General features: G+C 46.6%; 1 protein-coding gene across 3 annotated transcripts; it reads left to right on the top strand.

Moving 5' to 3' along the window:
* The first annotated feature begins 11,438 nt into the window (after positions 1-11,438).
* On the top strand, positions 11,439-15,180 carry LOC127334703 (serine/threonine-protein kinase D6PK). 3 transcript variants are annotated; one of them, XM_051361232.2, is made up of 3 exons: positions 11,439-11,716; positions 12,192-13,910; positions 14,097-15,180. In XM_051361232.2, exons 2-3 carry the CDS (start codon positions 12,391-12,393, stop codon positions 14,950-14,952), a joined length of 2,376 nt encoding a protein of 791 aa, XP_051217192.1. In that variant the 5' UTR covers positions 11,439-11,716; positions 12,192-12,390; the 3' UTR covers positions 14,953-15,180. The 3 variants fall into 3 exon arrangements, with proteins under 3 accessions (XP_051217192.1, XP_051217193.1, XP_051217191.1); XM_051361233.2 differs by lacking the exon at positions 11,439-11,716 and adding an exon at positions 11,800-12,066; XM_051361231.2 differs by lacking the exon at positions 11,439-11,716 and adding an exon at positions 11,800-12,105.
* Positions 15,181-15,329: the final 149 nt, after the last annotated feature.

Here is a 15,329-nt window from a genome sequence, read left to right as displayed (position 1 = left end):
TCCATCTGAGCCTGTTAAGTGCCTCGAAAAAATTCAGCTTTACGGACTGTTCTGTTTTGATAGATTCTGCCTTTTATTTCGCATTGCCTCTTTTACTGTGTTGAGTGGATTTCTTTGCTCCATTAAATTTCAGTAGCCTTGGGTAATATCCAGAAGTGTTGGGAATGATTGTGTCCTTGCTGAACATGTGAATTTTTGATTATGCACTAACCCTCTAATGAGAATGCTTTGAGTTTGGTGTGAAGGAAGATTTCAAGGATCAAGAGAAGAGGATGATATGATATGATCAAGAAGAGTGAAAAGTCTAAGTTTGGGGATGCCCCCGTGGTTCATCCCTGCATATTTCAAGAAGACTCAAGCGTCTAAGCTTGGGGATGCCCAAGGCATCCCCTTCTTCATCAAAACTTATCAGGTCACCTCTAGTGAAACTATATTTTAATTCCGTCACATCTTATGTACTTTATTTGAAGCGTCTGTGTGTTTTTATTTTTGTTTATGTTTGAATAAAATCAGATCCTAGCAATCCTTGTGTTGGAGAGAGACACGCTCCGCTTTTTCATTTGAACACTTGTGTTCTTCGTTTTTCATGTTCATGGCGAAAGCTGAAAGCCGCAGCACTTATACTTATTGTTATTTGGTTGGAAACAGAAAATGCTTCATATTGTCTTGAATAATTTGATACTTGGCAATTGTTTTGAGCTCTCAAGTAGATCATGTTTAAGCTCTTGCATCATGTAGTTTAAATCTATTAGTGGAGAACTACCGTAGAGCTTGTTGAAATTTGGATTGCATGATTGGTCTCTCTAAGGTCTAGATATTTTCGGGTAAAAGTGTTTGAACAATAAGGATGACAATGTAGAGTCTTATAATGCTTGCAATATGTTATGTAAGTTTTGATGTACCGGTTTATACTTGTGTTTGCTTCAAACAACCTTGCTAGCCAAAGCCTTGTACTGAGAGGGAATGCTTCTCGTGCATCCAAAACCTTGAGCCAAAACCTATGCCATTTGTGTCCACCATAACTACCTACTATGTGGTATTTTTCTGCCATTCCAAAGTAAATTGCTTGCGTGCTACCTTTAAAAAATTCATTCCTTGTCTTTGCAATACATAGCTCATGGGAAAGTAGCCTAAAAAACTATTGTGGTAAAGAATATGTCGCTTATGTATCTTAGTTCTTATAAGTTGCTTGTTGAGCGGTAACCATGTTTCTGGGGACGCCATCAACCTGTTACACCTTTGTTGAATATCATGTGAGTTGCTATGAATGTTCGTCTTGTCTGAAGTAAGGGAGATTTGCCATGAGTTGAAATGGTTTGAGTATGCATATTGTTAGAGAAGAACATTGGGCCGCTAACCAAAGCCATGTATCATGGTGGAAGTTTCAGCTTGGACTTTAATCCTCAGAATCTCTTATGAGAATATTATTGTTGTTGAATGCTTAAAGCATAAAAGAGGAGTCCATTATTTGTTTTCTATGTTGTCCCGGTATGGATGTCCTTAAGTTGAGATCTATCAAAATCGAGAAATCAAATGCGATTTATCTCCTTGGACCTTTGTACAGGTGGCATAGAGGTACCCCTTTGTGACACTTGGTTGAAACATATGTAATGCAATGATAATCCATGGAAGTCTGAGCTAATTAGGACAAGGTGCGGGCACTATTAGTATTCGATGCATGAGGCTTGCAACTTATAGGAAGTTTTATGCATAACACATATGAATTATTACTACCGTTGACACAATTGTTTCCATGTTTTCAAAATAAAAAGCTCTAGCACATGAGTAATCCCTGCTTCCCTCTGCAAAGGGCCTTTCTTTTACTTTATGTTGAGTCAGTTTACCTATTTCTTTCTATCTTAGAAGCAAACACGTGTGTCAACTGTTTGCACTGATTCTTACATGTTTACTTATTGCACTCATCATATTACTTTGTGTTGATAATTATCCATGAGATATACATGTTGAAAGTTGAAAGCAATTGCTGAAACTTAAATCTTCCTTTGTGTTGCTTCAAAACCTCTTATTAAGAATCTATTGCTTTATGAGTTAACTCTTATGCAAGACTTTTTGATGCTTGTCTTGAAAGTACTATTCATGAAAAGTTTTTGCTATATGATTTAGTTGTTCAGTCATTATCTTTTTGTTAGCAAAACTATATACCATTGCTTTGAGTCACTTCATTCATCTCATATGCTTTACAAATATTGTTGATCAAGATTATGTTGGTAGCATGTCACTTCAGAAATTATTCTTTTTATCGTTTACCTACTCGAGGGCGAGTAGGAACTAAGCTTGGGGATGCTTGATACGTCTCCAACGTATTTATAATTTCTTATGTTCCATGCTTGTTTTATGACAATACCTACATGTTTTACTCACACTTTATAATGTTTTTATGCATTTTCCGGTACTAACCTATTAACAAAATGCCGCAGTGTCAGTTCACGTTTTCTGTTGTTTTTTATTTCAGAAAAGTTAGTTTACAAATATCCTCGGAATTGGACGAAACGAAAGCCCACGGTCTTATTTTCCACGGAGTCTTCCAGAACACCGAAGAGGAGACGAAGAGGGGCCACAAGGCGGCCACACCATAGGGGGGCGCGGCCCCACCCCTGGCCGCGTCGCCATATGGGGTGGGCCCCTCGGGCGTCCCCCGACTCTGCCTCTTCGCCTATATAATCCTTCCGTCGCGAAAACCCTATGACGGAGAGCCACGATACGAGAATAGTTCCAGAGACGCCGCCGCCGTCAACCCTATCTCGGGGGGTTCAGGAGATCGCCTCCGGCACTCCGCCGGAGAGGGGAATCATCACCGGAGGGCTCTACATCACCATGCCCGCCTCCGGACTGATGCGTGAGTAGTTCATCCTTGGACTATGGGTCCATAGCAATAGCTAGATGGTTGTCTTCTCCTCTTGTGCTATCATGTTTAGATCTTGTGAGCTGCCTATCATGATCAAGATCATCTATTTGTAATGCTACATGTTGTGTTTGTTGGGATCCGATGAATATGGAATACTATGTCAAGTTGATTATTGATCTATCATATATGTGTTATTTATGATCTTGCAGGCTCTCCGTTGTTAGTAGAGGCTTTGTCCAAGTTGATACTTGTAACTCCAAGAGGGAGTATTTATGCTCGATAGTGGATTCATGCCTCCATTGAATCTGGGGGAGTGACAGCAACCCCTAAGGTTGTGGATGTGCTGTTGCCACTAGGGATAAAACATCAATGCTTTGTCTAAGGATATTTGTATTGTTTACATTACGCACAGTACTTAATGCAATTGTCTGTTGTTTGCAACTTAATACTGAAAGGGTGCGGATGCTAACCCGAAGGTGGACTTTTTAGGCATAGATGCATGCTGGATGGCGGTCTATGTTCTTTGTCGTAATGCCCTAAGTAAATCTCATAGTAGTCATCATGATATGTATGTGCATTATTATGCCCTCTCTATTTGTCAATTGCCCAACTATAATTTGTTCACCCAACATGCTATTTATCTTATGGGAGAGACACCACTAGTGAACTGTGGACCCCGATCCATTCTTTTACATCTGAAATACAATCTACTGCAATCATTGTTCTCTTTTGTTTACTGCAACCAAACATAATTCTCCACACCATACGTTTAATCCTTTGTTTTCAGCAAGCCGGTGAGATTGACAACCTCACTGTTAAGTTGGGGAAAAGTAGTTTGATTGTGTTGTGCAGGTTCCACGTTGGTGCCGGAATCCCTGGTGTTACGCCGCACTACACTCCTTCACCAACAACCTTCACATGGCCTTCATCTCCTACTGGTTCGATAACCTTGGTTTCTTTCTGAGGGAAACTCGCTGCTGTACGCATCATACCTTCCTCTTGGGGTTCCCAACGGACGTGTGCTTTACCTTCACAAGCACTGACACAGCACACTCCATTTAGCCAGCCGATATTTACGTTTCTCGTAATCCCCTTACCAGAAGAATCTTGATCGGAAATAATCCAATCGTTTTAAGACTCCTCTGGGAAGTTGGAAGAAAGATATCATATATAGTGGACGGGGTTCTATATTGAGAACTTCGATTTTTGTGGATGGTGCGGCCATTTTCATTGCCCCAATCTAGGAAGATATTCAAAACCTTTTATCCATCTTTGAAAGCTTTGGTGAGGACACCGGGCTTTGCACTAATTTTTAAAAGAGCTATGACCCGACTCTACGACTCGAGTAGAGTCTCGGGGGCTACTGACATGGGTATACCATATCAGATACTCAGTATTACCATCCCTCGTGCAAAGTCCGGGAAGCAATAGGCGAAGGCCCATGAAGAAACCGACATGAAGTCGAAGCCTAGTTCACATGTAAATAGGAAAGTTAGGCCCATATCGGGTGTACCGACATAGGTTGTGCAATTAGACCCCGTGGTGGACTCTGAGACCTAACCTACTATATAAGGGCTAGGAGGAGCCACCGAGAGGGGAGAGATTCCACAACTCGCAACACCCTATAACCTTAGATCTCGAATAATACAATCTCGACGATTTGCCTTCGATCATACTTTTCGTCGGCTACCTAGTATGGCTAACATATCTGTTGATTCACCAGCGTTCTCCTTCCTTGAAAACCAAGTCCATCGTTATGAGCATTGATAAGTTTACCCCTTTTCATCGGTGGCCTCGGAGTGCTCATTATTGAGAAATTTGCAAGAGCCCTTCATCTTAGACGACCATGGTTTGAATGGAAGTACAAAACAAAAATTTGGGTGGGAATGGGCAACATGTGCTCCAACCTTGACATGGATCTTTTCTATGGCGCTACCTTTATCACGGTATGGAATGGCCACATGACACCTTTTCGGGAGGCACCGTGGCTAAATAGTTCCAAGCCAAAATATGTCGCAGCACTCATTTTCAACGCATCCAAGAGAAAGAAATGGAATGTCAAAAGTGCCATGCATGATGATTCTTGGATAAGAAAGATAACTCTAGATGAAAATTTCTCCATGGCACATGCTAGTCAATTTGTGGATCTTTGGGCAAAGATAAGAGAGGTGCACCACAATAAAAAGCATGGAAGGTGACATTGTTTGGAAGCTAGCGCCAAATGGGCAATACTCTACGACATCGTCATACAACGCACAATTCTTAGGCGTTATGCTGACATCAATGTACACCTTGGTTTCAAAGATTTGGGCCCCTCCTAAGATCAGTTTTTCGCTTGGCTTGCTCTTCAAAACCGGCTTTGGATGGTTGATTGTTTGCAAAAGAGAGGTTGGCCTAATTGTGTATTGTGCCCGCTTTGCAAGCAAGTCTCGGAGTCCGCTTCTCACCCTTCCTCCAATGCCGCTTCACCATCCATCTTTGCAGATTTCTGATGGATTGGCTTGGCCTACATGATATTCATCCCGAACAATGGTTCACCCTTTCTCTGAAGAAATGGTGGTTAAATATGGTGTATGGTTCCACTACCAACCGCAAGGTGGTGGTGTCTCTCAACCTCCTTGTCTCTTGGGAGGTGTGGAATGAGATAAATGCTCGGGTCTTCCGCAAAAATCATGCCCCGCCTTTCGTGATCCTCTCCAACATCAAGAAGGAGGTTAGACTTTGGGTGATCGCGGGTGCAAAAAAATTTGAGCGAATAATGTCGGGAGAGTAGTATTTTGTAATTTCGGATCCTCGTGAACTCTTCACGTAAAACCTCTTCTTAATTAATCGAATGGAGCAAATCTTTTCGATCTCGTTTAAAAAAACCAAAAACACTCAACATGGATGGAGACGGACTCAAACTAGATGATTATCATAACTCAACAAGAGCCTCCATGGAAAACACCCTTCACCCAATGCTTCACACTCCAGTGAACATCAACAAAACCTCATATCGATGTGCCCTTGCACCGGTATGCAAACCAAAGTTATGCATCATTCCACTAGCTACTTGCTTCTACTTGTTCGTTCCATCAATCAGCAAATCCTTGCCATCCATTTCTAAAGACCTGCCCAATAGGGCAATAGATCAAAAGTGAAGTTATATGGAAAATAATCTCGCATGGAGTCCTCAAATTTTTTCTTCTGAAAATCAAAAGTAACCATGTTTCTGATGTTGATCTCCCAACAAATGGCAGCCATGCCCACCATATGATGAGCATCCCCATAAGGCAAGAAAGCATGAAATCAGGCCATCGCTGGCCACATGGAATTTGGACATATATTAGTATCCAAAACTTTACCCACAACCCCCCCAAATGACTCTAGGATGAACACTGGAAGAACAAATGTTGCGAGGTCTCCATTTGGTCACAAAATGAACAAAGATGTGATCCTGGCCATTTTTTCTTGTTCATTGCCCCTCTAGTCAAGACATTGTCCTGAAAAAGTTGCCACATATAGTTCTAGATTTTTTACGGTATTTTTGATTTCCATATGCATCTATATTCAAGCCCATCAAAATCTTTGTCTAACCATTTGTAAATAGATTTAGTGGAAAAGTTGCCAGACTTATTCAAACCATAGGAAATCAAGAGCCAAGTTTAGATAAGATAATATTCCATTGATCCACGCATCAAACAAGGCTGAAAATTGGTCACAAAAAGGAATATTGTCAAAGATGAGATCTTTACACAATCTCACTATATTGCCACTACGCAACACCTCTATTCTACCCACAAAATAGATTTGTTTCACCTTCAACAACGATTTCCGGCAAGGTGAATTATTAAATCTAGGTTTAACGGAGGTCACACTTTTACCTCAAAGATACTTAGCTTTGACAATAGACCGCCAAATGCCATTTCCCGTTTCTAATTTCAGCTACCACTTACGAGGGAGACTAATCTAATACTATTTCCTGCTTCTAATTTAACAAAGAGCTTGTTTGATTCAAAGAAATTATGTAGGATTTTTGTAGGATTTAGATCAATAGGATTTTTTGCTACAAATGTTGCTTGATTCATAGGATTGCAATCCTTTTGAATTCCTAAACAAGATTTATTTGTACTATATTTTAGAGGAATTTTTTCCTTCACTCCAACATCTTTTTTTTTTTGGTTTTCTATGCAATCAAACGCTAGTGGATCTAAAATCCTATAATTTTTTATTTTGTAATATTGAAGAGCACATGCCATTCTACCCGTGTAGTTTTTCTATTCTTATGTTATTAAAATCTGGCGAATCAAACGAGGCATTCTTTGTACTCCCTCCGTCCTAGTTTGTAAGTCACAATTTTTGAATATCTTGGCCCAAGGTACTAGCTGAGTACCAAATGCATTCAGCCTACGGGTGCTACTGCTCTCGTTGACGGTATCGTCGCTCTTTGCTCCAAGCAGTTGGCCGTGACCCACTAGGGTGTCTTCCCGTCCCGACAGTTGAAGCAGCATTTCGTTTTGAAACGTCAGCTCGATCCCGCCAAGATCTGTTTGCTCTGCCTGGAACATCATGTAGGAGGCTCAGCACGGGTGGTACAGCGTGTATAAGCGTACATACCCAGCCGGCGTCAGCCCGGAAGGTGCGTACATAGTACATAGGCACGCAGCGGCGCTGGCAGCGGCGGACCGCAGCCGGCGATGGCGAGGTGACGGTGACGCGATGGCCGCCCAGTGAGCAGAGGCCCGCGCGTGGAGCAAATGAATGCGAACATAAACGAGCGCGGTGGTGGGGCAGCGAGCGGCGCGCGGCGCGGAGACAAGGCGCGCACGAGGCGCCTGTGAAGCGAGCGGTGGGCAGCCGCGGCCGGCCGGCCGGAGTGAGTGGCACAGTGGTGCGCCCCCCAGCACAGTTCTGTGCTACTATGCCACCGCCCGTCACGAGCTCATCCCATCCGCCACCCGCTACAGCACGCGCGCTAGTTCTACGCTTGTTTTCTGATGAAAAAGCAAAGCAAGCGCGCACCGGTTAAATTAGGGAGATGCGTGCTCACTGCTCAGCTCAGAGCACAGTGATTAGGTGGGTAACCACGTGCCGCGCGGCAGCCGCAGCGGCAGGACACGACGGAGCACTGCCTGACGTGACAGACCACGGTAGAACAAAATCGCCTCCCGCGAATATAGCGGATATATGAATCCGATGCCCGTTTCATGTTCCCCTTCTTTTTTTCCCAGGCGGCAAGCTCGCTCGCTCATCTGTCAGCTGCAGCCACCACTCCAGTAAACTGTTGCTAGGCTAGCCTGTAGGCCGTTTGAACATGTCGTCTGATTTAAGAGCAACTCGAGCATGCCGACTCATTGGGTCCTAGTTTATCTGAATCTACCCGAGCGGACACGCGAACTGGCTATGCATGTTTCAGCGCGGCGATCTAAGAGCATCTTCAGCCGCGTCCCCCAAACCGTCCCCCAAAGCGCCGGATCGAGCGTTTGGGGGACGTATTTTGTTCGTGCCGCGTTTGGGGGACGTCGCTCCCCAGCCGCGTCCCCCAAACGCCGCCCCCAAACATTAAAAGTACTTTTTTTGGCTAGAAAAAAACTATTTACTAATATTCAAATCGGTTGAACATAAACAAATTATATATAAAACTTCAGAAAAATATAATTAAATACATATAAACTATCTACTTCTTCTTCTTCGCTGATGACCCCACCTCCTCGTCGTCATCGCGGTGGCGCTTCCTGCTCGTCACCTCTTCCGAAGAGGCGGTGTCAGCGCCCGACGCGTCGGAGTCCTCCTCATCGTCGGCGGTGCTCGTCGGCTGCGCCTTTGCCTTTGCCTTTGCCTTGGCCTTGGCCTTGGCCGCCTTGGCCGCCTTCGCCTTCGCACGGGCCACCGCCGCCGCCGTGTCCTCGCTCTCTTCTTCCTCCGCGTTCTCCTCCCAGCCCAGCCATTCCTCCTCGCTGTCAACTGGCGGCGGGGAATCGTCGCCGCTGCTCGGCGTCCTGGCTCTCTCCCACCAATGGCGCCAGCCAGCAGGCTTTCCCTCGCTGGAGGTGTCGGACGGGAGCTGGGAGATGTAGCTCATCGTCGCTGGAGGTGTCGGATGGAGGCTTGGATGAATGGTGGCGTACATACGGCGTACGTACGGGTCTTATTGAGCGCGGATGAACGGCGGCGCAGAAGTCGAAGAGAGCAGCGGTTGCTCTTCCGAGGAGTCGGCGCTCCATTCCGGCGGGGTTGGCGCGTCGTCGACGCGGTTGCCAATGCGACGGTTCCGCTTCACGGCAATCGCACCGTCGCTACGTATGTGGCGGTTGAGCGTCCGAGCGGCCGACGGGTCGGGCCCGCGCCTCCTCGCCTCTCATTTCGTTGTGTCCGGCGTGCCGGTGCGTCCCGTGGGACGGGGACGGGCTCGGGACGCCGGACACACCATCGAACGGGCGCCGGACAAAAAGGCCTTTGGGGCGCGCGGCTGGGAACGTTTTTTTGCCCGGCGCGCCCCAAATCGCTTTGGGGGACGGTTTGGGGGACGCGACTGGAGATGCTCTAAGAGCATCTCGCGTTCCCAAATCATCCCCAAACGGCGTCTGATCAAGCGTTTGAGGGACGTGTTTTGTTCGTGCCATATTTGAAGGACATCGCTCCCCAACCGCGTCCACCAAACACCACCCCCAACATTAAAATACTTTTTTTACATTTTTATCAATAAAGAGAAGAAATATTTCACAAATTAATACATAATTGAGAACATGGTTTACACGAAGATATAATTTGAAACGTGGTTTCCACAAACTAATACATAGTTTGAACCATGGTTGACAAAAATATAATACATTGCAAAATAACTAAACCTAACTAGTGTTGGCATCGCAGGTTCGTGCTCCGCATCTTGTTTGCTGTCTTTGCTTAACTGAACATTTGTTAGTTAGTGCAAAATCCAGTTAACTGAAATGCAGTCTTTTTTTGCTCAATTCTCAGAATCATACAAGCTTGGCTGATGACAACACATTGCTGGTGAGGAGGATTGCTGAACTGGAGCAGGAGATTGGGAAACTAAAGGCACTGAATGAAAACTTGGTGAACAAGCACATGTTGGAGATGAGAAATAGAGATAGCAAAGAACTTAGGGTAGTTACTGTCGTTTGTGCTTGTGTACTAGTGTATGCTTGTGTACTGGTATATGCTTATGTAGCTTTGATCACTAGGGTTATTATTTCATGAGATTATGTCAATGTTACTGTCTTTGCTTCTGTAGCTTTGATCACTAGTGTACTCTTCCGAATCTATGAAATAAAGTTACTGTCTTTGTCAAATATTCCAGTGTTGCAACTTTGCAAGTAATGAAAATAGTATGAAATATCTCAGTACATTAAACAACTGAATAAGTTCAAATTCAAACTAAAATATGGAGGACAAGAAGCAACATAGTTCACTCATGACTTAAACATTGGACATTGTTGATGCATATACATTGCAGGTGCATTTTGACTTATTTGGATTTCCTCCAGGACATCTGCATTTAGGTCAGGAATGTTAGACTGCCTTGCTCCATCTTGTTCATCACCAAACAATAGCCAATGTGCTGATCTAGGCCCAGTGTTGTATGTGTTTGCCCTATTTCTTCCTGTTGCGGGTTGTGATGGAGCATATGTGCAGGCCCTTCTCTTGTAAGATCCTCTTCCTCTTCCTATTGTAGGATGTGATGGACCAACATCTGTTCTTCCATGATCAGGTGTTCCTTTCTTCTTGCTCTTTCCTCTTCCTCTTCCTCTTCCTCTTCCCATGTCTGCTAATGCACTTGTGCTTGCTCTTCTCTGTGCAGTTGTGACTCTTGCTAATGGAAGAGACTCTCTAGCTGCAGCCACAAAGGTGGTCTCAGCAGGCAAAGGACCTTGAACCCTTGGAAGTGGTAAATGAGCTCTTTCCTGCATGCATACTGCAAAAATATTATAGACAATGTTAGATAAGTGTCACCTCTTGTCCAATATTGTAAACCATGGTTTGCTGGTTATGCATTGGATCACCAGTGGGATCCGGGTTTTGGGAAATTATGTGCTCCAACATAGATGGATCATCATAGTCCTCATTTTCCACATCTACTTGAGCATTCACTATGTTCTAGTACTCCTCTAGCCACTTGGCATGTTTTTTTTTTTTGTTGTGATCGGGATTTCCACATATTGTGCAATGCATGGTCATTGCGTGTCGCTCTAGTTAGTATTTTAACTCTCTTTTTTTACCTTGAAGGATGCATGCCATTTATCTGCTTGGATGGATACAAGTTGCTTTCTGCATCCGGGTCGTATTCTTGTCGACCTCTGCCGGTGTTGAGCACTGCCGATGGTTGAAAAAACAACGAGTAAAGTAAAAGAGAAAAGAAAAAGAAAAGCCGCAGCGTGTGTAGACATCCGAGACGGAGACGCGAAAAGGGCGAGGAGAGAGACGGGTGAGAGCGAGGCACGCTACGCCTCGCCTCGCATCGCAACAGGTAGTGTTATTTAATGGCGGCCATAAATAAACCGGCGTAAATCCTAGGGTGAGGTGTGGGGGGTGCGTGGTTTTATTGGGCTGCGGTGGGGCGCGTCGCTTCCATAGCGTAGCGTAGGGTTGCCGTGGTAGAGAGAGAAAGGCACGAGCAGTGGCTGGAGTGAGGGAGATAGGATAGGCGAGAAAGGGAGAGGAGGAGCGAGAGGCTGCTCTCATTTCGTCTTCCTCTTTTGCTCCTCGTGAACTGCGCATTGCTGCTCCTGCTCCTGCTCAAGCTGACTGCCGCCTCTGCACTTTGCATCTCTCCTCCTCCCACCTCCTCGCGCCTCCTTCACAACCCTAAATCTCGCATCCGTCGGCGCCACCGCCGCCGCCGTCCTCCCGCCGGTAAGATTCTCCCGCCCCAATCCCCCCAGGTTCTCTTGAGAACAAATCTGGTTTTTTTCGTTGCCTGTGTTTGTTGGTGCCTTTTGCTGCTAGCTCTAAGCTTAATCCCCATTTTGTTTCCCATCTGCTCGTGTCTTGCTGCCCCTTGAAGCCCAGAGGTTTACGGATCTCGCATCATTTTGCAACAGAAAAACGAAGCAAAACCCCACCTCACCTACCGCATCTATGTTCCTTTTGCTTTCCTTCTTTCTATCATTTGTTTTTTCAAATTTTAACTATTGAGTGGGGAAGCCGGGACACTGGGGGAAGATGTTATGAGTAGGAGGGCACCAAGATCGGCTCAGGCTCCAGTTCGTTCTTGAGATTCCTGTGCTTTTCTCCTCCACTGTGTTAGTGCCAATAAGGTTCCCTTTTTTTCCTGAAAAAACAAGCTACCTCGCACCATCTGATCCAGTTCATGCTCGTTCTCTCGCAGGGTCGCGTGATGCCGGTTCCTGATCCAAAAAAGCCGCCTCTTTGCTCACCAAACTGCAGTTATAACAGCTCCTGAGTCCCGACTTGAAGTGCATCAGCCGTTTCGCGGCATCCACCAACACCCAGATGCGGTTGCTGCTGGCAGCAGAGCTCTGCAACTCACTAGCGCTCTACTAGGCACCAGCTCTATCCCGGCGAGGATGGGTTCATCAGGGTGCTCGGAGATAGTCGAGATGGCGGACGACCCCAAAGACTCCCGTCCGGGCGGGGGCGGCGTGACCCACCTGCGGGTGCGGGTGAAGCCGGCGGGGCAGGAGCACGGGGCGCGCTCCTGCTCCGTCGAGGACGACCTCGACCGGCTCCTCAGATCCTTCAACGTGCGCACCTCCGCCCGGGCGTCCGGGCAGACCAGCACGGACCGGCGGCTCATCGCGCTCGGGAAGGCGCCCATGTCCAGCTCCGAGATCATGGAGTCCGTCAGCCTCAAGCAGGCGCTCCGGAAGATGTGCATCTCGCAGGCCTCCGAGATGGCCGCCTTGAAGCGGATCTCCAAGCCCGCGGCCGCGGCCGCTGTCTCGTCATCCAACGCCTCTGATTCCGGGGCCATTAAGAAGCTTTACGATTCCGTCGTCGTGGTTCACGCCATCGGCGAGGAGCAAGATGCGGAGGCTAATAAGGTTGGCAAGGCCTCTGTTTTGCCTGAGAAGGCTGTGGTGAGTTCGTCCGTTGTGAAGTCAGCTGAACCATCAAGCAAGAAGGTGGTGCCCCCCAGCAAGAGCTCGGCCAACAAGCATTTGCGGTCAGCTTCTCCAACCAAGGCCAAGGTTCAGAAGACCAGAATCCAAGATGTGATGGTGAGCGAAGATCCGTCTGCAGGGAAAACCGTGGCGAAACAAAGGAAGGGGAAGTCCCCGAAAGCGTCTAGCCCGCGGGCTGTTCCGGTAGGCGGCTCGCGCCTGGTGAGGCCAGTGTTCCGCAGCAAGTCCTCCACCAAGAAGAAGGTTAAACCCGAACCATCTGCAGCTGTGCCGGCCATTAAGCATTCTGAAGCAAAAGGTTCCAGTTCTCATGCTAATAAACTGCAAGAGGCCATTCAGGATGAACCCAGAACTCCGCCAACGACCAACAAGAAGGGTGCTGACAGCTCTTTCAGTGCCGAAGGATATGGTGTTAGTGGGATCCCTGGTCCGCAGCCCGGTGACTTGTCAAGGTCGAAGGAAAAGGGTGAAAGCTCCCAAAGCTCGAAGAGCAGCATTGGCGACTACAGCAATAGCACCAGCACGAGCATCAGCGAAGATAGCTATGGCAGTTTCAGTGCTAACGGAAGCAGGCCTCACATGTCAAAAGATGTGAGATGGGGAGCCATGAAGCGTGTAGCGATTCAACAAGGGACCCTAGGGCTGAAGAACTTCAAGCTTCTCAAACAACTTGGCTGTGGGGATATTGGAACTGTTTATCTAGCCGAGTTGGTGGGTTCGGACTGCATGTTTGCATTGAAGGTTATGGACATTGAGTACCTAATAAGCAGAAAGAAGATGCTGAGGGCTCAAACGGAGAGGGAGATACTGCAGATGCTTGACCACCCATTTCTTCCTACTCTATATTCGTATTTCACGACAGATAATCTGTCTTGCCTAGTCATGGAGTATTGTCCAGGAGGTGACCTGCATGTCCTAAGGCAGAAGCAACCCACTAGGACCTTTTCAGAAGCCGCCGCTAGGTACGTAACATCAGTAATGGTATTTCTGTGTTCTCTTATCTACATACTGCACTTGAATTTGACACAATGAAGCTGCTTTACATTGACTGAACCAAAGTCCTATTAACTTATGTGCTGACATAATCTAGCTGAAAGTTGCGTTTTGATTGAACTTTTAACTCATAAAGATTATTATCATTGGTGCAGGTTTTATGTGGCTGAAGTTCTTCTAGCGCTGGAGTATCTGCATATGTTGGGGGTTATATATCGCGATCTGAAGCCTGAAAACATACTTGTTCGTGAAGATGGGCACATCATGCTCTCTGACTTTGATCTGTCCCTGAGGTGCTCAGTTAGTCCAATGCTCGTGAGGTGCTCATCAGTAGGAAGAGATGAGCCTCCTAGGCCTTCGGGGCCTTGTGCAGAAAGCTGCATTGATCCACTGTGTATACAACCATCCTGGGCCAATTCTTCATGCTTCACACCTCGGATGGTACCTTCAACCCCTTCCAGAACACGGAGGCCCAGAGCCGAACCCCCGAAGAAACCATCACTTCTGCAGCTTGTTGTGGAACCAACTGATGCAAGGTCAAATTCATTTGTTGGGACCCATGAATACCTTGCCCCAGAGATAATCAGAGGAGATGGCCATGGCAGCTCGGTCGACTGGTGGACTCTTGGCATCTTCCTATATGAACTGCTCTATGGCAAGACACCATTCAGGGGACCTGGCAATGATGAAACACTTACAAATGTGGTCTCGCAGGGGCTGAAGTTCCCTGATAGCCCAGCAGTCAGCTACCACGCTCGCGACCTGATCAGAGGGTTGCTCGTGAAGGAACCAGAGCACCGGCTAGGCTCGAGGAAAGGAGCTGCTGAGATCAAGCGACATCCTTTCTTCCAAGGCCTGAACTGGGCCTTGATCCGTTGGACTGCACCGCCCGAGACCCCGAAGAGCGTCGACACCTCAACCATTGCGGCAGCGGTGGCACGGAAGAAGAAGGAAGGCAAGTGTCTTGAGTTCCGGATGAATGGGGACGACATCGAGTTTGAGCTCTTTTAGTAGTGGCAGTAGTAGTAGAGGTAGTACTTTGTATTCTGATGAAGAACATCCATACCATGGTAGCTAGTAGAAGGTAGTAGTTTCACACTCCCCCACTCCCCCCCCTGCAGTTTTTTCTGTTGAAAATGAGCATCTGTTGTCACCTGCCAATGTTGGGATGTAGTGTATGGTCGGCTGTTGTGCCTGTAACTTTATTCCTTGTTAATACCATCAGATATCAGATCGGCACGGGTAGTTGTTAGCTTGTCATGGGGGCTTTGTGCAAGCATTTTTCTTTCGAATGCAGCCATGGTCTTGCAAGCAATTGCAGCTGGTAGAACATGCTGCTGTGCTGTCCATGGGTGGTATCTGGAACAAACTGTTACTAGTTACAGTAG

Source organism: Lolium perenne, chromosome 2 (genome assembly GCF_019359855.2).
Source record: "Lolium perenne isolate Kyuss_39 chromosome 2, Kyuss_2.0, whole genome shotgun sequence".
NCBI lineage: Eukaryota > Viridiplantae > Streptophyta > Magnoliopsida > Poales > Poaceae > Lolium > Lolium perenne.
The sequence above is the reverse complement of the archived record's forward strand: the minus strand, read 5'-3'. Positions and strand labels throughout refer to the sequence as shown.

What these genes read in the sequence shown, in the direction of transcription:
- LOC127334703 (XM_051361232.2), top strand. Translation starts at nt 12,391, where the DNA reads ATGGGTTCATCAGGGTGCTCGGAGATAGTCGAGATGGCGGACGACCCC. An exon ending in TTTTCAGAAGCCGCCGCTAG is followed by an intron (nt 13,911 to 14,096) that starts GTACGTAACATC and finishes TCATTGGTGCAG; the next exon opens with GTTTTATGTGGCTGAAGTTC.